This window comes from Corylus avellana, chromosome ca7, assembly GCF_901000735.1.
Source record: "Corylus avellana chromosome ca7, CavTom2PMs-1.0".
In the NCBI taxonomy this organism is placed as follows: domain Eukaryota; kingdom Viridiplantae; phylum Streptophyta; class Magnoliopsida; order Fagales; family Betulaceae; genus Corylus; species Corylus avellana.
Window position 1 is genome coordinate 20,447,191 of NC_081547.1, and position 23,328 is coordinate 20,470,518.

At 34.1% G+C, this 23,328-nt stretch overlaps 4 protein-coding genes across 9 annotated transcripts in view; 1 reads left to right on the plus strand and 3 right to left on the minus strand.

Moving 5' to 3' along the window:
- The first annotated feature begins 2,546 nt into the window (after positions 1 to 2,546).
- LOC132187627 (uncharacterized) lies at positions 2,547 to 6,557 on the plus strand. 2 transcript variants are annotated; one of them, XM_059602002.1, is made up of 10 exons: positions 2,547 to 3,015; positions 3,101 to 3,136; positions 3,375 to 3,486; positions 4,520 to 4,556; positions 4,703 to 4,772; positions 4,916 to 5,020; positions 5,366 to 5,516; positions 5,819 to 5,901; positions 6,057 to 6,150; positions 6,287 to 6,557. In XM_059602002.1, the coding sequence occupies exons 1-10, from the start codon at positions 2,982 to 2,984 to the stop codon at positions 6,372 to 6,374; spliced, it is 810 nt and encodes a 269-aa protein (XP_059457985.1). In that variant the 5' UTR covers positions 2,547 to 2,981; the 3' UTR covers positions 6,375 to 6,557. The 2 variants fall into 2 exon arrangements, with proteins under 2 accessions (XP_059457985.1, XP_059457986.1); XM_059602003.1 differs by lacking the exon at positions 3,101 to 3,136.
- Positions 6,558 to 8,740: 2,183 nt separating this feature from the next.
- LOC132188470 (protein tesmin/TSO1-like CXC 3) lies at positions 8,741 to 13,592 on the minus strand. 3 transcript variants are annotated; one of them, XM_059602925.1, is made up of 9 exons: positions 13,124 to 13,592; positions 12,731 to 12,886; positions 12,521 to 12,574; positions 11,257 to 11,897; positions 11,101 to 11,175; positions 10,627 to 10,810; positions 10,453 to 10,551; positions 10,114 to 10,180; positions 8,741 to 9,147 (listed from the first exon to the last, which is right to left on the minus strand). In XM_059602925.1, the coding sequence occupies exons 2-9, from the start codon at positions 12,800 to 12,802 to the stop codon at positions 8,930 to 8,932; spliced, it is 1,410 nt and encodes a 469-aa protein (XP_059458908.1). In that variant the 5' UTR covers positions 12,803 to 12,886; positions 13,124 to 13,592; the 3' UTR covers positions 8,741 to 8,929. The 3 variants fall into 3 exon arrangements, with proteins under 3 accessions (XP_059458908.1, XP_059458910.1, XP_059458909.1); XM_059602927.1 differs by lacking the exon at positions 12,731 to 12,886 and having other exon boundaries at positions 13,124 to 13,587; XM_059602926.1 differs by lacking the exon at positions 12,731 to 12,886 and having other exon boundaries at positions 11,257 to 12,574; positions 13,124 to 13,587.
- Positions 13,593 to 16,303: 2,711 nt separating this feature from the next.
- The window catches only part of LOC132188471 (CRC domain-containing protein TSO1-like), a 9,946-nt gene continuing 2,921 nt past the window's right edge, over positions 16,304 to 23,328 (minus strand). For 2 of the 3 annotated variants that reach the window (XM_059602928.1, XM_059602929.1), the window contains 2 exons: positions 17,709 to 17,775; positions 16,304 to 16,734 (listed from right to left, as the gene is read on the minus strand). In XM_059602928.1, the coding sequence (XP_059458911.1) occupies positions 16,513 to 16,734; positions 17,709 to 17,775 (289 nt within the window). In that variant the 3' untranslated portion in view covers positions 16,304 to 16,512. The remainder of the gene's footprint in view (positions 16,735 to 17,708; positions 17,776 to 23,328) is intronic. The other variant, XM_059602930.1, reaches the window with a different exon arrangement.
- Positions 18,222 to 20,577, minus strand: LOC132188472 (uncharacterized). Its single transcript, XM_059602931.1, has 3 exons — positions 18,829 to 20,577; positions 18,673 to 18,747; positions 18,222 to 18,366 (listed from the first exon to the last, which is right to left on the minus strand). The coding sequence occupies exons 1-3, from the start codon at positions 19,131 to 19,133 to the stop codon at positions 18,333 to 18,335; spliced, it is 414 nt and encodes a 137-aa protein (XP_059458914.1). The 5' UTR covers positions 19,134 to 20,577; the 3' UTR covers positions 18,222 to 18,332.

A 23,328-nucleotide genomic window follows, 5' to 3' on the forward strand; every position in this document is an offset into this window, starting at 1 on the left:
TCGTGTGCTCGCCAGCTAGGGACGAATCAGGATTTTCTTTGCGTGAAGGATCCGAGCCTATGTAAATAAATAAATACATAGACACAATAAGTAATATAGAGTAGGAAGTTAAAGCATCTAGCCATCTAAGACGTGAAAAAGTTGGGCCAAGATTTTTATAAATTTTGGGGTTACCAAAGATCCCTCCCAACCACTAAGATAGGTTCAAGTTCGCCCTGCTCGCCAGCTTCGCAGGAAACTTCTGGCCTAAAAAATGAAATAAATAAATAAATAAAAATCATCCTTGAGGATCAAGCTGCACTGCACTAGTTTTGAAAAAAGTTGCAAATTCTTTGTTTTGTGTACTCAAATTTTTCTAGTTAAGTCCAGCATTGAAGTATTTTAATCCCCTATTAAGACAGTAGTGCCAACAGCATATGTTGTCCTCTTTATAGCAAACCCACAAATTAGTATCAAACCCTTTTTTTCTAATCCTCATTGATTCTTTCTTTAGTAGGGTGTGGGGTAAGGAAGGAGTTGACAAACAAAAAGCTACCCCTCCAATCTCTTCTCTAAAGAGGGAAGTGCCATAATATTGACCTAGGAAAGAAATCTGATGCCGCCATTTATTGCCATAACCAATCCTGGCCTGCCATGTAAGTATACTTTTTTCAACCCTTTTAGTCAACCACTTAAATATAGCTAGAGTTTGCTTTTTCTGCATTGACATTGTCTGATTTGTGTATAAAAACCTAAAATATATTAGTAAGTAACAAAGTTTAAAGTGATAAATACTAATATGATAAGATCTTAACTAATTAATTTAACAAACAATAGTTGGGATTTTAGGAATTTAGTGATAAGGAAGGATAGCGTGTTTAAAAGAAATGAAGATTTGAAAACGTGAAAAAATCAAAGTTTTCGTTAACTGGGTGTGTTTTTATAAACGCACGGTTTTAACTGCTAGACCAACTGGACAGTACTATATTTTGTAAAAGCAAGTCCGCTTTCTTTACACTAAAAAAAGGAAAAGAGGGGATTTACACATAATTATTAGTAGACGTTTGTTCTCAGAAATGGCTAGAGCATGAGAGCTCTTAGTCTTGGAAATGCATCTCAAAATTTATCATGTTAAGGACAGTATATATGCCGATGGCACTTTTAGCTAATTTAAATGTTTAGTGATCAGAGTATCTCAATTTGAAATGCAGACAAGGCTACAAGCCATAGGCAATTAATTGATATTATGTTCCACTGGAAAGTTTAAATAATTCCATAATTTGGCTGTGGAAGAAAATGGGAAGCCTCTATGCTTTTTGTCATTTTAACTTTAAGACTTTAGTTTTCAATGTCATATATTTAAGACTATAGTTTATATCTATTCTAAATTTGAAACCGCTGTCAACATTTTTGTCATAGATAAATGTAAAAATACAATTCTTCTCCTCAAATATATATATATATTATTTAAAAAACAAAATAAAGGGGGTCAATGGTCGTGAAGCACAACTTAACCATGGTTGGGTCGTTGCCAAAACATATGGTTATGCTCTTCTATACCCTGTGAACGGGGTCACGAACCAACCCTTAAATAGGGAAGGCCACGAGCCACCCCCTATATAGGAGATGGTTCTCAATCACCCCGATTTAAAGGGTGGTTCCACTCCTCATATTGGAGTAGCTGCGAGCCACCATGGATGGTGGAAAGCACGACCTAATCACGGTTGGGCCGTGCCACCAGCCACTGTTGTGGGTGGACTGCTTGAGTCAATTTTTTTTTTTTTTTTTTTTAAGTTTTGGTTTATAGTTCTTAATCTTTTATCTGAGAGTACAGTTGTATACTCGCAGTCATTGACAAATGTCTCCACTTTAGAATTGGCCTAAATGAAGTCTTAAATCTATCACATTGAAAACTGACATATTAATTTGGATATCATCAACATATTAGTCTAATTAAGGGATACAATACAAATTTAAAACATTCTGCTTTACTTTTGAGTAACAGAATACAGAGAACTAGCAAGAGATTTCGGAAATAAATTGAGTGCCATAGTAAAGAAATCAACTTTCATCAACAATTACTTTGAAAAAATGCTTCTTCAAGATTTCTCTGCTGGGGATTTCTGTGATTCCACAATTGATTTTGAAGAACCACAGATAACTGTGTTAAGAACACACAAGATTATAAGCAGGTTTTGGTGGCACCAATATCATTCAAGAAAATCTCCTGTTCTGGACTTACTATGTGCTTGTGCTGTCCCCATTAGTATAAAAAAAAAATAAAAAAAAAACTGTTATTGTGGGGCTTGAGTATTCGAACAACCAAAGTAAAATAGTGGCAGCGAAGAAAAGCAGGAATGCAACTATAGAAGAAAGAAAGAGGGAAGGAGAGGAAAAGTTCACAATCTTTTTCTTTTGTCTCTTCCACAAGAAATCCAGGTTGGTGTCCTTAATTGATAATATAAATTACTATTTACATTAGATGAAAAATTAAATATAAAAAAATGGAAATATACCCAAACCCCAATTTTCATTTTCTCCTTGAATTATTGACTATTTCCATTTTCCAGAGTTTTTTGAGGGATTGCGTCTCATAGATAAATAGGACACTGGAAACTTTGCTTTCAGCTTAATGGGTATCCATCAATCATCAAAAATGTATAAACAAATGATTGTAAAGAGATATTTTCTTTTACAAACCTGGATTATTCTCTCTTGTTTTCAGTAATATTCTTTCAGTTGTTGTTGGGATTTGCTTTATTTTCTGGCCACTGCCCACAAGCATAGATTCTCTCTATGTTGCAAAATCAGAGCCCTCTCTCCTAGCTGGGTGGCTTAGGAATGGATGAATGTGCTCTGCCTCTGCTTGGATTCTCTCTGTTCACAAAAGATTTGCTGCTTTTGTCCTTGCCTTTTTACCTTTCCTTTTCATGGATGCCTCGAGTTTCTAGGCGGTTTTAGGTGCAAGGTGCAGCTGGTGTACACAATACACTTACACAGTGATGCATACGTGCACGTTTTATTCCATCCATATGGGTATAAATACACATTAGCATTCTGTGTTTTTTCCATTGCAGTACCTATTCTTTAGTCATTGCAATAGGTTGTCTGTTTAGTGCAGATCCCACAACTGTGAAGATGAGCTATATGGGTTCTGGTTTGTATCCTTTCCACCTTCCATTGCCTTTTTCATCTCAAATATCATCTAGTGTGGACTGCTATTACCTGGAAAATTTCTTTCTATATATTCGTTTCGGTTTTCTTTGGTTTGATGCATGGTACTATTATAAATGAATGCTGAAGTGAATATATATATATATATATATATTTCATCTTTATTTGATTTGAACTTGTATGGCTTTTTGAGTGGTGACATTTTGATGACATGAATTCAGGTAGTCGAACTGCTAGAACACTCGAGTTCGGACGGACACATGTAGTGAGGCCTAAAGGAAAACATCAGGCTACTATAGTTTGGCTTCATGGACTTGGTGATAATGGCCCAAGGTGATGTTTTGTTGCTATTTTTCCCCGCTGTTGTCTTCCTTGCTTACCTCAATGTTCTTGCTTTATGCATTCTTGTGATTGTCTCTCAGAACCATTATCACAGATTTTAAAACTCTTCAAGTAAGGAAGCAAATAGTTTTATGTTTTCTATATGATGAGAGCTTGATAATTGTGGGGGAGAGGGAGGTTTAATACTGAGATGTTGGTAAATATAGCTTTAACGGCATGTTCAACATGGAATTTTAAGTATTTCAGCTTGCACATCAATGATAAAAACCTAGCTTTGGATCATTGTTTACATTGACTTCTTTAGTTAATAGTGTGAGACATTTAGGTTAAACTCAAAAAATGGAGTGGTCTTTTTTTTTTTTTTTTTTTTAATTTTTTTAATTTTTTAATGCCCTGTCTTTTCCATCAAGGGTTGATGCTATTCTTTCCTTTTGTATTTTAGTACATAGCCGGTATTGGAAAGAAGGACTTTTTGGTTCCAAAAGGCGCCAAAAAAGAAGAGTTCAAGGATGTCAACATCCTGACATGGTCTATAATGTCAAATTATTTGATGTTGTGGGGGAGATTCTCATGAATAAATTTGATGGGAGAGAGCAGTAGCACCGTGAATGAGTATAATTAGTTTATTTGTCCTTTTCATCTCTTATTTGATTTGATGTAAACTTAACTAGAGAAGCCTTAATTTGGAAAAGAATATATGCCAAATTCATGAATGGGACCAGAAGTTCACCCTAAACAATTAGAGATGACCTTAACAAAGGATATTCATATGCATACAGAGAAATACAGTCATTGAGATTCTTCTAGGGAACTTGGTAAATTCAATAGGGTGGTGTGATTAAGGGAAAATCCAAAAAATTCAATGTAAAACTCTTCCAATTTTGAGTTCTTTGTGGACAATTACACTTTCTGGAAAATAAACATACTCAACTACTTAGTGTGTATTATGTACATATATTTTTATTGAAAAACAAATAATTAAAGAATGATATGGTTTCTGATTCCACGCTCTATTTGGTTGCAGCTCTTCCCAGCTCTTGGAATCCCTTCCTCTTCCAAATGTACAGATATATGTCTTTCATTATTTATGAACATAATCAGCTTGTACATGCTATTTTCTGTGCACATACTACTGCCTCCTTTATCCTAATTTTAATTATTCTTCTCCACGAGTATCTTAGGTTTCTGCTAAATTTCTGTGATGCAGATTAAATGGATCTGCCCAACTGCACCAACGCGCCCTGTTACATTACTTGGTGGTTTTCCTTGCACTGCATGTAAGGATCGATCTCCTTTTGGTCTCTCTTCTAAAATGATAAAATTAGTATCATATGTATAATATCACCCATCTCAGGTGTAAATAACACCATTTATCTTTTCATGCTTTGATCATCTCAATTGTTTCCGCGTTTCATATCAGGGTTTGATGTGGGAGAGCTTTCAGAAGATGGTTCAAATGATTGGGAGGCTTTAGATGCTTCAGCAGCACATATTGCAAACTTGTTGTCAACAGAACCAGCTGATGGTACTTTGAAGGCTAAATATTTGCAAAATAACTATCTCCCCATAATAACCGATTTCTTTATTATCATGGTTATAAACCATACTCTCGATGAGATTATTCAACAACCAGGAAGACCAATTTTCCTGCTGAGAATTGAAGTTCAAAACCCTGTAGTTTAACCTGATGTCAAAAGTAATAACTGATCAAATTTATTGTCTTGCTAAGCTATGCCTGTGTCGTCTTTCATGTTTAACTTTCCAAGTTATGTCTAGCATACTTCTTTTGAAAGAATATCTTGTCTGTATAAATTGATGTCATGCAAATTCAATTGTTGGAAGTTTCATTATCACACTATTTTTTTGACAGTAAAAGTTGGTATTGGAGGATTCAGTATGGGTGCTGCAATGGCGCTTTACTCTGCAACTTGTTATGCTCTAGGAAGATATGGAAATGGTAACCCATACCCTGTCAACCTAAAAGCAATTATCGGACTAAGTGGATGGCTTCCAGGGGCAAGGTAACTAAGACATCATTTAGAGCATATTCCTTTGCAAACAAACCCACATATCCAACCTCTCTTGTTTATGTTGAGAATGGCTAGCACTAAACCTGTGTACTAAAACATGTTTCAACTTTGGGGATTTGTTCTATGTGAGAAATTATAATGATCCGAAAGCGTCTGAATTCAAGCCGTTTTCCAGCAGTTTCTATATGATCCCCACCTGAATTACAAGCTTAATGGATCTCATCTAATGATCCTAATTTTTTTTCTTCAAAATATTCCCATGTTTGATAGTTAAATGGTGTTTTACCCTGCAGGAGCTTAAGAAGCAAAATACAAAGCTCACATGAGGCTGGAAGGCGTGCTGCTTCCTTACCCTTTTTGCTTTGTCATGGAATTTGTAAGTATCTGCTATAAATTCTATTTGTTGGGGCTGTCATTCCATTGTTAGGTTGCCCCTTGTGGTCACACTTCCCGTGTCAATTTGATATTTAGTAGACTATTATACAACTACTACACAACTTGATGATATCCAATTGTCTTATCTTGTTGTAGGCGATGACGTTGTCCTCTATAAATATGGGGAAAAATCAGCCCACTCCTTAACTTCAGCAGGATTTCGCTATGTTACATTCAAATCCTATGAAGGGTAACCATCCTTTTCTTTTCTTTTCTTTTCTTTTCTTTTTTCTTTCTTCTTTTCTATGCATTAGCTAGAAAAAACTCAGGATCACTTGATGGAAACTGAAAAGAAAAAGCTCTTTGTGTTTGGTTTGACTTTGCAGGATTGGTCACTACACAGTACCTGCAGAGATGGACGAAATCTGCCATTGGCTGGCCCCAAAACTAGGGCTTGAGGGCTCTCGCCCATAAAAAGAATGTAGTTGGAGGTAGTGAGTAGGAGGAGCTATTCACAATAATAATTTTGAGAGGAGAGCATGTTTTGAATGCATATGTATAAGTAGGTAGTATATAGAATGGAGCATGGGGTATATGGTATATTAGCTATAATAACCTTCCTGATTCCTTATGTCATCTTCTGCCCTAAATAAAAGACTTCAGATATACTTGTTTTTGTGTTCAACTTTCTTGTGCTTTCCATATCAAGCAACTTTACTTTGTGTGTCCATGTTAAGCAAACAAGTAACGCTATACTACCCTCATGTTTCACTATATTCTATTCAGCTAATGTGTCACGTCATCGTTTGTTTTAAAGAAAAAAATTTCAAAGATTAATGAACACTGCCGCATCAGCTCAATAGAATGAGAGTTGGATATGGATATAGTATAGCATTACTCTAAGCAAATCAAGCTGAGGTAACTCCAAACCACGCCAAAAGGCAAAAGAGAATATAAAATGAATCATTCATGCCTTGGGGAACAAGAAGACAAAAGTAATATCCCAATTTAGTGGCAGGGAAAAAAAAAAAACAAAAACAAAAAACAAAACTCCGTTATTCTCATCAATTTTGATTGGTGCAACTTTCCAATAAGGCAATAATCTTTTTTTCTTTTTAAATTCCATGTTGGTGCCTTGGTGGAGTAATGGCTGGCGTGATGTCTACTTAGAGGTACCGAAATGTTAGCATTCATGTCCGGTTTAGCAAATCTTTATATAAAATTTAACTAAAGAATATTATTTTTTTATTATTATTATTTTAACTACTCACTTTTTAAACGCACCTACATCTGCTTCAATATTTTAACTATATACTTTTCAATATTTTAACTATATATATATATATATATATATATATATATATATTCTACTTACATTATTCCCAAATGATCTGGACCCCACATTTATTTAAGAAAAAAAATATAAATCTATTTATTTATTGAATGGACCAGATCATTTGAGAAAAGAAATTAGGGAAAAAGTAGCCCCACATTTATTTAAGAAAACAAAAAACAATATAAATCTATTTATTTATTGAATGAACCAGATCATTTGGGAAAAGAAATTAGGAAAAAAGTATTGAGATGTCTAGTATTATCCTATTTTGAGTGTATTCTTGTGTTACTTTAAACCCGATATGAACGTAAATATCAAGTTGCGTTACTGGATAAATTAGGGTCGTTTTTTAGAGAAAACTTAGGCCTCCTTCAAACCTAGTTTGAATTCAAATTTTCTGAATGATTTTTATTAGGAGAAACATTACTTAATCTCCTAAACATCCATGCTTTTTGAAATTATCCTCCCGAAATTCAAAAACTATCAATTCAAGGTATCGATTCAATTTTTTGCAACATCCCCTTCTGTTAGAGTTTTCCATTAAATATGGTTAAAATTTTCAAAATACCCATATTTTTTATTATAAAAAAAATATAAAATAAAAAGTTATAAAAATTCAGGGTTGATCAATATTTAATCGAATTTGCAAACAAATAAGGTAGATAATACTCAAACTAATAATACAACTAATTTGAATCCCAATTGATAAAAATACCTACTAATTCTTATTAAATAAAATCCGATTTTACATTTTAAAACAACTTCTAACCTTATCCGTAGCACAATCTAAATGTGATAAATGTAAGCTGCCCATAACAATTTAAGCATTACCAAATGAGAACTCTTGTAGCACATGTAAAATTTGAACTATTTTCTTCATCTGCATGTGATCAAGTCCTCAATTTCTAGGATTCGTTCCACTTTCTGTTAGAATTTTTAACGGTGTGTTTGGCAAACCATTTATTTATTAATTTTTTTTAAAGTGAAATTTCATTCTTTCATCCATTCTTACAAATCAGATATTACAAACTATCCAAGCATACAACAGTATGCAAAAATTCAAGATACTCCTCCATTCAAATTTTTCCAATAGATGTTTAGAGCGCCACATTTGCCAAAGTACGTGCCGTTATATTTGCTTCCCTTTCTGTATGCACCATCTTTCAATTAAGTCTGTGCAAGACAATCTTTACATCCTCAATCAAATTATCATACCTCTACTGATAAGCATGAAGTATTGACATAACATAAAAAGTAAAATAAGTTTTGAGTTTTTTTGTTTGAATAGTAATAAAAAATAAATGATGCAATATAAAAGTGAAATAAGATAATAGCTTTTGTGACAAAATAGTAAAAAAAATTGTTTTGAAAAGATGTTAATTTTTTTTTTCCCCCTTAGAAGTGAGAATAAGGGGAAGAAAAGGAAAGATGGATTGCCAAACCCATATATATTGAACACTTTCCATCTCTTTTAGATTAAAGTGAAGAGTCAAATTCACAATAGTGGCACAAGTCAAATATTACCAGTTTATTCATGAGTCTTAAAAATTAAAAATTAAAGCCGCAAGCATGTTATAGTCAAACATTATTATGGCTACTGTCATTAATAGGAGACAAAACCTCTTCTATTTACAGCAATACCAAAATTATTGTATGGGGTAAGAGAAGGGAAAGAAGGCACAGCCTGCAAACTTTATTTTTTGTCTCTGTGGTTTGGGGAGCTAGCTTTCACCGCGTCCTTGAGCATGGCAGTTATATCAATCTCCCCCTTTAAATCATCAAAGATACCGTCGAACTCAGGAGGTCCTTCCCATGTTGGTGAGAAATGCTCCATACTCGCATCATTTCCACCCTCTGCAACCTCCAGCTTCTCATAAGAGGGTTTATCACATCTTTCAGCTCTCCTATATGCTGTTTTCATAATTCCAGGGTTATGGATAGTTAGTTGTATGTAACCAGAGAAAAGAGATAATAAAAAAACCTCTAATATCCATTTTGATGCAAACTGTCTGTATTTAGTGCTTGCAATTTGCTTGTCAATGAAAATGCATTCTCCAACATAACATTTAAAGATTATTTGTCTCCAGTATAATATGACAGATATATATACTCCAACTCATAACTCAGACAATGATCACTCTTCCCCAAAATGAACTGTAAGAAAATTCTGAGACTAAGGCCTGCACATATCACAAAAGAGTATATATCGAATGTCAGACAGTAAACTAAGTCAACCAACTCACTAGCTGCTCACTGATATCAAGAGATTATTGGCAACTTGCTAGCATCATTCAGACCAAGAATGCTCAAATACATTTATGCATAATTATTTTAAAAAAATTATTCCATTTGTTAAAAGTATCACCAATCACCCTCAACTGTTATTGTCAGCACAAAAGCATCCATCATTTTGTCCAATGCCACAGATAAAGAGTTTTAGAGCCTATTTGGGATTGCGTTTGAGAAATAAAGTTTTTAAGTTAAAAAGAGTTTTTGGATAAACACTTCATTTTTAAGCTTTTGCCAAAAATGTTTTTTGCCAATTTTTAGGCTTTTTGGATCATTAAAAGCTCTTTTAATTTTTTTACCAAACGAGTACTTTTTTTTTTTTTTTTTTTCAAACGGACTTTTTGAGTGTTAAAAGTACTTTTAGGCCCCTCAAATGCAATCCCAAACAGGCTCTTAGCCACACTATGTGGCCCTCTCAAACTGTATTTTTTAACTTGCCAAAGTTTGAAATTAATGTAAATCATACCCCATGGCGAAAACGTATGACTGCTACGAGTTCAATAAGACTGCATTTATGATGGCAAAACATGCTAAATTTTACCAAAATAAACTACAGACCAGATAATAAAAAATAAAATAAAATCTGACCTGTCTTCTTCCCAAAAGAATTTTGGCAACCCTGGCATCGACATCCATCGGAGCATCCGACTTTAGCCTTAAATAGAGCAAAAGCTGTGTCTAATTAGAATTAGTCAAAGAGCGAAAATGCATACGTACTTCCTATCCCAACTTCCTTATCTTGTTTGAACTTGATGTTTTTAAATTTCATTTCAAACAAAAAAGCAGTGACAATCAGTATGACATGAATTTTGGGAATGTCATGCCACATTTATTAGGAAGGAGATTCAGAATAATGCAGTTGGAAGGAACAACATTTCCGGATATTATTTGCTAAAACAAACTTCAAGCCATCGCTGTAGAATGAACCTGATAACATTCACAATATCTTTTAAAACACTCTGACTTCCTGCAATTGCATCCTCTTTTGTGCCTGGCTGAAGATGGAGTATTCTGGTTCCCTTCTTCCTGCAGAGTTCTTTTGCTTATATATTTAATTCAATCACAATAAAGAACAAGATAGATACTCTGATAAGTGATTACCATAACATTTTTAGGAGAGTCAGTGGCATGCGTAATAATCTTTGGAGTAAATGCAAGAGGATTACGAGATTCAATTTGCTGCCGTGTATCAAGAACCAAGTCATCATATTCAGGTTTGTTAAGACAGCTTTCACATGAACAACAATCCACGCAATAAAGTCCAGCTGCAAAGCACTTACAATAACTGCAAATGACAAAGAATACAACTGAATCAAACTGCAACAGCAAAGGCAGCTTAAAAGTTGAATGTTTTAGAAAAACGATACTGTCAGAAAATCTGTCATGGTTTATAAGCTCATAATTTCATTCACAAAATTCCTTCCATTAAAAAATAAAAAATAAATAAATGTTGAACAAGCTGAAGCTTCTTAGATATTACATTTTCACTAAATACATTTCAACATTCTGCCAAAAGCCCAGGTAAGAAGATACAAGTTTTAAAATATGCTCAACACATGCCTCCTGTGGACTTACAGTTTCAAGCATTCGGACTTCCTACAATGACATCGTGTGCAGCCATCACTCTCACGTTTGTTTGCTGCCCTTTTCCTGCATGCATCCCAAAAACTCAAGTTGGCTTACTGTGAAAAACTAAATGAAGCATGACTAAGACAATAAAAGCATACTTGCCTTTTCCTTGTGCGGCTTACTTGGTTCGACGACTCCACACTGTCAGCATTTTGTGAAGTGGACATTCTCCCCTCACCAGAAGCCACCTGCTGCTCAATTTGTGTCAAAGAAAAAGAACCACATGGGGGATTCAGACTATTAATGGCATAAGTGGCTGCCACACCAGCTTGACTTTCCTGCTGATCTACATCTGCATGAGAAAACATTGGCCTAGCTACAGCTGAAATTGAGATACTATTTGGGTCCTCAGGCACTAGCTTATCTTGTGAACTCAGGTACCCAGTTGAATTCTTGCTTGCAAACATATCCGAGTCCAAGACAACAGATCTGCCGATGCTATTTACATGCAAACCAATACCAGAAGGAAGGGGAAACAATACTGCAGAATTTCCACTAGTCTGAGTGGATCTAACCTCTTCAAAGGGGCAGAAAGGGAACTGGGAATTTATGGACCCAGCATATCTGACTGACTCCCAAGTGTTGGAGATTGTTCTTCTCTTGCCATGAGGCACAGCCACATTCTTCAAGTTTCGTAGGCTATCCCTTGAATTTGCCATATTTCCAGTAGCTACACTCTTGCTGGCTATATCAGGTTCAAAATGAAGATCTCTACGTGTACTGTGTTGGTGATAATTGGCCTCCTACATTTCAATACTCAAATTACTCTACTGCACAAAATCTTAAAAGAATTGACAAGGATAGATTACCTTCTCTCATGATGCATATGAAAGATCCTTATCAGGCAATTCAGTCACGTTCTTCCAATTTCATGGTTGCTAAGGATGATCATCCCAGAAGAGATAAAAATTGAACACAAAGATGATGCAAATAGTGATCTAAAACTTTTCTCCAAAAGTAATTTCTGTCATTCCATATGGTGAACTTTAGACATACTAGATATAACTTAGTACAACTAAATTAAAGACAAGTTGTATTGCTAAAATGATTAAAACCCAGTTACCATAATCAAATTCTCCCAAAAAGCCAAAATTATTTCTTTGATTGCTTAGAAAATGTAGAAGTAAAGAATTATAACAAAAAAAAATTAACTTCCACAAAACCTATCATCATTCATGTCCATAAACAAACCCTCAAGTGACCATCAAATTACCCTACAGTGCCAATTCATATAAAAAAAATAAAAGAAAATAAAAAAATGAAAATAGAGAAATAAACCCTATTTCTTTTTCTGATTTCACTATTTTCTCACCAAACAAATAGTATGTGAACACAACCAAACACTATTAAAAAATTGAATGCTTACTTGCGTTTCCAGAGACTTCGCCGGAGATGACAACGGGGCGGCGACCAGATTGCGCTGAGGAGAATCCATAAACGAATATTCAGTTTTCTCGTAAATTTTTTTTTTTTAAAAAAAAAAAAAAATAGTTTTCTCCTAAAAATGAAGTGCTTACGTAGGTTTTGAACTCTTTTTTTTATTTTTTTAAAATTTTTTTTTTTATTTAATTCGAACCTTAAATAAGCGGGAAAACTCTAACCACAGGCCGCAAGGGTCGGCTTTTGTTTCGGGTGCTCCTAGGCCCATACTAGTCTTTCCCAACACTTTCCTTCACTTCCTAGGGAACCAACGTATTACATGCAACGAGTCCACCTCGTGTCTTGTCATGAACTAAAAAACGATGAGACCAAACCTTTAAAATGGGCTGGATACAGCCAATGTTTAGGCCTGGCCCATATATGGAACCAGTTCGGGTTTTAATTCAGATGGATCACCCGGTCCATGACCAGCCCCACCGGAGAAACCCTAGATAAACCCTGACAAGAGCTTCGAGGCTCATCCTAATCATCTGTTTGGTTGATTGAGAAAATTGAAAGTTTATTATTGTACAATTTAAAACAGCTTTACCTTTGATTCAAGCGATGAACTACCGGTTTCAAAACCTGCTGGGAGCCCCCTACCGAGGAGGCAACGTGGTGATCACTAAAAACAACCTGCTAATCTCACCGGTTGGTAACCGCGTGAGCATTACCGACCTCGTCAAGTTCCAAACACTAACCCTCACGGTGCAGTCCTCCTCTGACATCTGCCGCCTGGCGGCCTCCCCGGACGGCGTGTTCCTCCTGATCGTCGACGGCAACAGCCGGTGCCTCCTCGTGAATCTCCACCGGCAGGTGGTCCTCCACCGGATCTCCTTCAAGAACGCCGTGAAAGCCGTGGCCTTCAGCCCCTGCGGGTCCCTCATCGCCGTCGCCGTCGGCAAGCTCCACCAGATATGGCGCGCGCCCGGCTTCAGGAAGGAGTTCTTCCCCTTCGAGCTCATCCGGGTGTTTGGTTTGACTTTGCAGGATTGGTCACTACACAGTACCTGCAGACTGTGGCGGAGCCACGTACATTTTGGGGTGCCGTGATTTTTAAAATTTATTTTTTTCACCCCAAAATTATATGTATATATTTCTTTTTACCTAGCCAACACACTGCTCCCCTAAAGTCCAAAACTCACTCTCTTTCGTTCTTTCTATCTCAAAGACTCGATACTTAATGATTTAGTACTTTTAAGAGACGATAAAGTGCAATTATATATATATATATATATATATATATATATATAGTGCCGACATGTTACATTTCTAATATATTAATTTAAGCACATATTTATGAACTTTTATAGATATTTTTTTGTGATGCATATATTGTGAGAATTACCAAACTTTTAGGGTGGGGAAAATTTTTACTACGCTAAAAAAAAAATTTTTAGCAACACCCCCAATATAAATTGTTTGATTCCACCACTGCCTGCAGAGATGGACAACTTTGCCATTAGCTGGCCCCAAAACGAGGGCTTGAGGGCTCTCGCCCATAAAAAAAATGTAGTTGGAGGTAGTGAGTCGGAGGAGCTATTCACAATAATAATTTTGAGAGGGGAGCATGTTTTCAATGCATATGTATAAGTAGGTAGTATATAGAATGGAGCATGGGGTATATGGTATCTTAGCTATAATAACCTTCCTGATTCCTTATGTATTGTTCTGCCCTAAATAAAAGACTTTATATACTTGTCTTTGTGTTCAACTTTCTTGTGCTTTCCATATCAAGCAACTTACTTTGTGTGTCCACCAAACGATTAACGCTACATACTATCTTCATGTTTCACAATATTTTATTCGGCTGATGTGTCACGTCATCATTTGATTTAAAAGAAGAAAATTTCAAGGATTGATGAACACTGTCACATCAACTCAGCAGAATGAGAGTTAAATGTGGATATAGTATATAGCATTACTCTAAGCAAATCAAGCTAAGGTAACTCCAAACCACGCCATAAGGCAAAAAAGAATATAAAATGAATCATTCATGCCTTGGGAACAAGAAGACAAAAGTAATATCCCAATTTAGTGGCAGGAAAAAAAATAAAAACAAAAGTCCGTTATTCTCATCAATTTTGATTGGTGCAACTTTCCAATAAGGCAATAATCTTTTTTTCTTTTTTAAATTCCATGTTGGTGCCTTGGTGGAGTAATGGCTGGCGTGATGCCTGCTTAGAGGTACCAAAATATATGTTAGCATTCATGTCCGGTTTAGCAAATGTTTATATAAAATTTAACTAAAGAAATTTTTTTTATTATTATTATTTTAACTACTCACTTTTTAAACGCACCTACATCCGCTTTAGTATTTTAACTATATACTTTTAGTGTATATATATATTACTTTCATTATTCCCAAATGATCTGGACCCACATTCATTTAAGAAAAAAATAATAATATAAATATATTTATTTATTTAATGAACCAGATCATTTGGGAAAAATGAATTTGAAAAAAAAGTGTTGGAATGTCTAGTATTATCCTATTTTGAGTGTATTATTGTGGTACTTAAATCCAATATGAATGTAAATATCAAGTTGCAAAACTAGATAAATTAGGGTGGTTTTCAGAGAAAACTTAGGCCTCCTTCAAACCTAAGTTTAAATTCAAATTTTCTGAATGACTTTTATTAGGAGAAACATTACTTAATCCCCTAAACTTCCACGCTTTTTGAAATTATCCTCCCGAAATTCAAAAACTATTAATTTAAGGTATCGATTCAATTTTTTGCAACATCCCCTTCCGTTAGAGTTTTCCATTAAATATAGTTAAAATTCTCAAAGTACCCATATTTTTTATTATAAAAAAATATATATAAAATAAAAAGTTATAAAAATTCAGGGTTGATCAGTATTTAATCGAATTTGCAAACAGATAAGGTAGATAATACTCAAAATAATAATACAACTAATTTGAATCCCAATTGATAAAAATACCTACTAATTCCTATTAAATAAAATCCTATTTTACATTTTAAAACAACTTCAAACCTTATCCGTAACACAATCTAAATGTGATAAATGTAAGTTGCCCATAACAATTTAAGCATTACCAAATGAGAACTCTTTTATCACATGTAAAATTTGAACTATTTTCTTCATCTGCATGTGATCAGTCCTCAATTTTTAGGATTCTTTCCACTTTCTGTTAGAATTTTTCACGCTGTGTTTGGCAAACCATTTTTTTTTTTTTTAAAAGTGAAATTTCATTCTTTCATTCATTCTTACAAATAAGACATTACAAACTATCCAAGCATACAATGGCATGCAAAAATTCAAGATATATACTTTCTCAATAGATGTTTAGAGCGCCGCCTTTGCCAAAATACGTGCCACCATATTTGCTTCCTTTTTTGTGTGCACCATCTTCCAATTAAGTCTGTACAAGACAATCTTTGCATCCTCAATCAAATTACCATACCTCTACCGCAGTCGGTCATCAGTTCGATAAGCATGAAGTATTGACATAACATAAAAAGTAAAATAAGTTTTGAGTTTTTTTGTTTGAATAATAATAAAAAATAAATGATGCAATATAAAAGCGAAATAAGATAATAAATTTTGTGAGAAAATAGTAAAAAAAATTGTTTTGAAAAGATGTTAATTTTTTTCCCCATAGAAGTGAGAATAAGGGGAAGAAAAGGAAAGAGGGTTTGCCAAACCCATATATATTGAACACTTTCCATCTCTTTTAGATTAAAGTGAAGAGTCAAATTCACAATGGTGGCACAAGTCAAATATTACTTGTTTATTCATGAGTCTAAATAAAAAATTAAAAATTAAAAATTAAAATTATAGCCGCAAGCATGTTATAGTCAAACATTGTTATGGTTACTGTCATTAATAGGAGACATAACCTCTTCTATTTACATCAATACTAAAATTATTGTATGGGGTAAGAGAAGGGAAAGAAGGCACAGCATGCAAACTTTATTTTTTCTCACTCTGATTTGGGGAGCTAGCTTTCACCGCGTCCTGGAGCATGGCAGATATATCAACCTCCCCCATTAAATCATCCATCGAAGATACTGCCGAACTCAGGAGGTCCTTCCCATGTTGGTGAGAAATGCACCATACTCGCATCATTTCCACCCTCTGCAACCTCCAGCTTCTCATAAGAGGGTTTATCACATCTTTCAGCTCTCTTGTATGCTGTTTTCATAATTCCAGGGTTTTGGATAGTTAGTTGTATGTAACTAGAGAAAAGAGATAATAAAAAAACCTCTAATATCCATTTTGATGCAAACTGTCTATATTTAGTGCTTGTGATTTGCTTGTCAATGAAAATGCATTCTCCAACATAACATTTAAAGATTATTTGTCTCCAGTATATAACGACAGATATATATACTACAACTCATAACTCAGACAATGATCACTCTTCCCCAATATGAAGAGTAAGAAAATTCTTAGACTAAGACCTGCACATATCACAAAAGAGTGTATATATCGAATGTCAGATAGTAAACTAAGTCAACTAACACACTAGCTGCTCACTGATATCAAGAGATTATTGGCAACTTGCTAGCATCATTCAGACCAAGAATGCTCAAATACATTTGTTAATAATTGTTTTAAAAAAATTATTCCATTTGTTAAAAGTATCACCAATCACCCTCAACTGTTATTGTCAGCACAAAAGCATCCATCATTTTGTCCAATGCCACAGATAAAGAGTTTTAGAATTTGTTTGGGATTGCATTTGAGAAATAAAGCTTTTAAGTTAAAAAGAGTTTTTGGACAAAAACTTCATTTTTAAGCTTTTGTCAAAAGTCTTTTTTTGGCTATTTTTAGGTTTTTTGAACCCTTAAAAGCTCTTTTAATTTTTTTTACCAAACGAGTATATATATATATTTTTTTCAAACTGACTTTGAGTATTAAAAGCACTTTTAAACTCCTCAAATACAATCCCAAAAAGGCTCTTAGCCACACTATGTGGCCCTCTCAAACTGTATTTTTTAACTTGCCGAAGTTTGAAATTAATATAAATCATATCCCATGGCGAAAACGTATGACTGTTACGAGTTCAATAAGACTGCATTTATGATGGCAAAACATGCTAAATTTTACCAAAATAAACTACAGACCAGATTAAAAAAAAAAAAAAAAAAAAAAAAAAATCTGACCTGTCTTCTTCCCAAAAGAATTTTGGCAACCCTGGCATCGACATCCATCGGAGCATCCGACTTTAGCCTTAAATAGAGATTAGAATTAGTCAAAGAGCGAAAATGCATACATACTTCCTATCCCAACTTCCTTATCTTGTTTGAACTTGATGTTTTAAAATTTCATTTCAAACAAAAAAGCAGTGACAATCAGTATGACATGAATTTCGGGAATGTCATGCCACATTTATTAGGAAGGAGATTCAGAATAATGCAGTTGGAACACCATTTCCTGATATTATTTGCTAAAACAAACATCAAGCCATCACTGTAGAATGAACCTGATAACATTGACAATATCTTTTGAAACACTCTGACTTCCTGCAATTGCATCCTATTTTGTGCCTAGCTGAAGATGGAGTATTCTGGTTCCCTTCTTCCTGCAGAGTTCTTTTGCTTATATATTTAATTCAATCACAATAAAGAACAAGATAGATACTCTGATAAGTGATTACCATAACATTTTTAGGAGAGTCAGTGGCATGCGTAATAATCTTTGGAGTAAATGCAAGAGGATTACGAGATTCAATTTGCTGCCGTGTATCAAGAACCAAGTCATCATATTCAGGTTTGTTAATACAGCTTTCACATGAACAACAATCCACGCAATAAAGTCCAGCTGCAAAGCACTTACAATAACTACAAATGACAAAGAATACAACTGAATCAAACTGCAACAGCAAAGGCAGCTTAAAAGTTGAATGTTTTAGAAAAACGATACCATCAGAAAATCTGTCATCGTTTATAAGCTCCTAATTTCATTCACAAAATTCCTTCCATTAAAAATAAAAAAATAAAGGTTTAACAAGCTGAAGCTTCTTAGATATTACATTTTTACTAAATACATTTCAACATTCTGCCAAAAGCCCAGGTAAGAAGATACAAGTTTTAAAATGTGCTCAACACATGCCTCCAGTGCACTTACAGTTTCAAGCATTTGGACTTCCTACAACTACATCGTGTGCAGCCATCACTCTCACGTTTGTTTGCTGCCCTTTTCCTGCATGCATCCCAAAAACTCAAGTTGGCTTACTGTGAAAAACTAAATGAAGCATGACTAAGACAATAAAAGCATACTTGCCTTTTCCTTGTGCGGCTTACTTGGTTCGATGACTCCACACTGTCAGAATTTTGTGAAGTGGACATTCTCCCCTCACCAGAAGCCACCTGCTGCTCAATTTGTGTCAAAGAAAAAGAATCACATGGGGGATTCAGACTATTAATGGCATAAGTGGCTGCCACACCAGCTTGACTTTCCTGCTGATCTACATCTGCATGAGAAAACATTGGCCTAGCTACAGCTGAAATTGAGATACTATTTGGGTCCTCAGGCACTAGGTTATCTTGTGAACTCAGGTACCCAGTTGAGTTCTTGCTTGCAAACATATCCGAGTCGAAGACCACAGATCTGCCGATGCTATTTACATGCAAACCAATACCAGAAGGAAGGGGAGACAATATTGCAGAATTTCCACTTGTCTGAGTGGATCTAACCACTTCAAAAGGGCAGAAAGGGAACTGGGAATTTATGGACCGAGCATAGCTGACTGACTCCCAAGTGTTGGGGATTGTTCTTCTCTTGCCATGAGGTACAGCTGAAATATATTGAAATTGCTTTAGGCTTGAATACCTAAACAGCACACTATCACGTTTATTATATAGAGTAATGTACAGTTTGAATTCTATATAATCTTTTCAAGAGAATTTGAATATGATACTAGAGTCCTACTTAGAGTACAATGTTATCTCTTAGAATATAAGATAAATAAGGAGATAAATATATGAGGAGATAATATAGAAGAAAAATATTATCTCCTTCTTGATCTACATTCCTCTGGTGGCTTATCTTTGAAGTGGTCTTCTCTAATATGGTCTTTATCTCTAACAACAGCCACATTCTTCAAGTTTCGTAGGCTATCCCTTGAATTTGCCATATTTCCAGTAGCTACACTCTTGCAGTTCAAAATGAAGATGTCTACGTGTACTGTGTTGGTGATAATTGGCCTCCTTCATTTCAATACTCAAATTACTCTACTGCACAAAATCTTAAAAGAAATGACAAGGATAGATTACCTTCTCTCATGATGCATATGAAAGATCCTTATCAGGCAATTCAGTCACGTTCTTCCAATTTCATGGTTGCTAAGGATGATCATCCCAAAAGAGATAAAAATTGAACACAAAGATGATGCAAATAGTGATCTAAAACTTTTCTCCAAAAGTAATTTCTGTCATTCCATATAGTGAACTTTAGACATACTAGATATAACTTAGTACAACTAAATTAAAGACAAGTTGTATTGCTAAAATGATTGAAACCCAGTTACCATAATCAAATTCTCCCAAAAAGCCAAAATTATTTCTTTGATTGCTTAGAAAATGTTGAAGTAAAGAATTATAACAAAAAAAAAATTAACTTCCACGAAACCTATCATCATTCATGTCCATAAACAAATCCACAAGCGACCATCAAATTATACTACAGTGCCAACTCATAAAAAAAAATAAAAAAATAAAAAAATGAAAATAGAGAAATAAACCCTATTTCTTTTTCTTGTTTCACTATTTTCTCACCAAACAAACAGTCTGTGAACGCAACCAAACACTACTAAAAATTTGAACGCTTACCTGCATTTCCAAAGACTTCGCCGAAGATGACAACGGGGCGGCGACCTGATTGCGCTTAGGAGGATCCATTAACGAATATTCAGTTTTCTCGTAAAAGTTTTTTTTTTTTTTTTTTGAAAATAGTTTTCTCGTAAAAGTGACGTGCTTACATAGATTTTGTACTCTTTTTTTTTTCTTATTCAATTCGAACCTTAATATATTATCACTATAATTTATATGATTATATCATATGATCAATTGATCATTAAATCATTTGATCATATAATAAAAAATTATAAATATATAATATGACATAACTCATAAGTCATAAGTATGTAAGTTCATACTAATATAACAATTAAGTATCTAGACACTTAATTCCAATGTATGTTATAAACTTATAAGTCTATATATGTTACAAATTATAATTATATATTATACATATATGCAATTATGCATATTGAATAATATAAATGTATAAAATCAATACTTAATCATATGATTCAATGACAATTCAAATACTTATTAAAGTTAATCATGTTATTAATGTACAATGATAATGTGATTCGTATAATATCAAATTAAGTAATTGACATTGGATTAAACAATGTGTTACTTCTAGCCACAATTAAAGTATTAATGTATTATCATTCTAATTTATATGATTATATAATAACAAATTATACATATATAATATGACATAAGTCATAAGTATACCAATTCATACTAATATAACAATTAAGTACCTAGAGACTTAGTTCCAATGTATGTTATAAACTTATAAGTCTATATATGTTATAAATTATAATTATACATATACACATATTGAATAATACAAATGTATAAGATCAATACTTAATCATGTGATTCAATGACAATTTAAATACTTTATTCAAGTTAATCATATTATTAATGTACAATTATAATGTAATTTGTTTAATATCAATTGTTTAACTATTTTCTATTTTCAATTGTATAATATCAAGTTCTACTCAATTCTATTTTATATTTTCAACTGATTTGTATAATATCAAGTTAATCATATTATTTTTTTTAAAACTATTTTCTCTTAATTTCTTAGTAATTTTTTAAACCAATTGTTTTATGCAAAACCAATGGGTATATATTCATCATTTTCTTGATTTCATCTAACCCTAAGTCCTAACACTCTCTCTCTCTCCCACCTGCCTCCCTCTCACTCTCACTCGTCACCGTTTTTCCCTCCATCACACTCCTGTCACTGTCTCCCTCTCACTCTCGGCATTGTCGCCACTTGCTGGGACTGTCTCTCCTCACAGGTCGTTGTTGCTACTCTGTCTCTGTTGCCGCTCGACAATGTTCATCATTCATTCATTCTTACAAATCAGATATTACAAACTATCCAAGCATACAATGGCATGCAAAAATTCAAGATACTCCACCATTCAAATTTTCCCAATAGATGTTTAGAGCGCCACCTTTGCCAAAGTACGTGCCGCCATATTTGCTTCCCTTTTTGTGTGCACGATCTTCCAATTAAGTATGTGCAAGACGATCTTTGCATCCTCAATCAAATTACCATACATCAACCGCAGGCAGTCATTAGTTTGATAAGCATGAAGTATTGACATAACATAAAAAGTAAAATAAGTTTTGAGTTTTTTGTATGAATAGTAATAAAAAATAAATGATGCAATATAAAAGCGAAATGAGATAATAATTTTTGTGAGAAAATAGTAAAAAACATTGTTTTGAAAAAACGTTAATTTTTTCTTTTTTTCCCCTTAGAAGTGAGAATAAGGGAAAGAAAGGGAAAGAGGGTTTGCCAAACCCATATATATTGAACAATTTACATCTCTTTTAGATTAAAGTCACAGTCAAATTCACAATAGTGGCACAAGTCAAATATTACCAGTTTATTCATGAGTCTAAATAAAAAATAAAAAATAAAAATTATAGCCGCAAGCATGTTATAGTCAAACATTGTTATGGCTACTGTCAATAATAGGAGACAAAACCTCTACTATTTACAGCAATACCAAAATTATTGTATGGGGTAAGAGAAGGGAAAGAAGGCACAGCCTGCAAACTTTATTTTTTGTCTCTCTGATATGGGGAGCTAGCTTTCACCTCGTCCTTGAGCAAGGCAGCTATATCAACCTCCCCCATTAACTCATCGAAGATACCGTCGAACTCAGGAGGTCCTTCCCATGTTGGTGAGAAATGCTCCATACTGGTATCATTTCCACCCTCGGCAACCTCCAGCTTCTCATAAGAGGGTTTATCACATCTTTCAGCTCTCCTGTATGCTGTTTTCATAATTCCAGGGTTATGGATAGTTAGTTGTATGTAACCAGAGAAAAGAGATAATAAAAAAACCTCTAATATCCATTTTGATGCAAACTGTCTGTATTTAGTGCTTCCGATTTGCTTGTCAATGAAAATGCATTCTCCAACATAACATTCAAAGATTATTTGTCTCCAGTATATAATGACAGATATATATACTACAACTCATCACTCAGACAATGATCACTCTTCCCCAATATGAACTGTAAGAAAATTCTGAGACTAAGGGCTGCACATATCACAAAAGAGTGTATATATCGAATGTCAGATAGTAAACAAAGTCAACCAACTCATTAGTGCTCACTGATATCAAGAGATTATTGGCAACTTGCTAGCATCATTCAGACCAAGAATGCTCAAATATATTTATGCATAATTATTTTAAAAAAATTATTCCATTTGTTAAAAGTATCACCAATCACCCTCAACTGTTATTGTCAGCACAAAAGCATCCATCATTTTGTCCAATGCCACAGATAAAGAGTTTTAGAGCCTGTTTGAAATTGCGTTTGAGAAATAAAGGTTTCGAGTTAAAAAGAGCTTTTAGGCAAACGCTTCATTTTTAAGTTTTTGCCAAAAATGTTTTTTGGCCATTTTTAGGCTTTTTGAACCCTTAAAAGCTCTTTTAATTTTTTAACCAAACGAG

Excerpts from the sequence above, each read along its gene's own strand:
- LOC132187627 (XM_059602002.1), top strand. The coding sequence starts at position 2,982 with ATGCATACGTGCACGTTTTATTCCATCCATATGG. Across the intron at positions 3,137-3,374 it reads GATGAGCTATATGGGTTCTG|GTAGTCGAACTGCTAGAACA; the intron begins GTTTGTATCCTT and ends ACATGAATTCAG. Across the intron at positions 6,151-6,286 it reads ACATTCAAATCCTATGAAGG|GATTGGTCACTACACAGTAC; the intron begins GTAACCATCCTT and ends TTGACTTTGCAG.
- LOC132188470 (XM_059602925.1), bottom strand. The coding sequence starts at position 12,802 with ATGGGCCTAGGAGCACCCGAAACAAAAGCCGACCCTTGCGGCCTGTGG. Across the intron at positions 11,176-11,256 it reads GTAAGCCGCACAAGGAAAAG|GAAAAGGGCAGCAAACAAAC; the intron begins GCAAGTATGCTT and ends GGATGCATGCAG. Across the intron at positions 10,181-10,452 it reads GATATTGTGAATGTTATCAG|GCTAAAGTCGGATGCTCCGA; the intron begins GTTCATTCTACA and ends GCTCTATTTAAG.
- LOC132188472 (XM_059602931.1), bottom strand. The coding sequence starts at position 19,133 with ATGTTTGCAAGCAAGAACTCAACTGGGTACCTGAGTTCACAAGATAAC. Across the intron at positions 18,748-18,828 it reads GTAAGCCGCACAAGGAAAAG|GAAAAGGGCAGCAAACAAAC; the intron begins GCAAGTATGCTT and ends GGATGCATGCAG. Across the intron at positions 18,367-18,672 it reads AAGTCCAAATGCTTGAAACT|CTGGACTTTATTGCGTGGAT; the intron begins GTAAGTGCACTG and ends AGTGCTTTGCAG.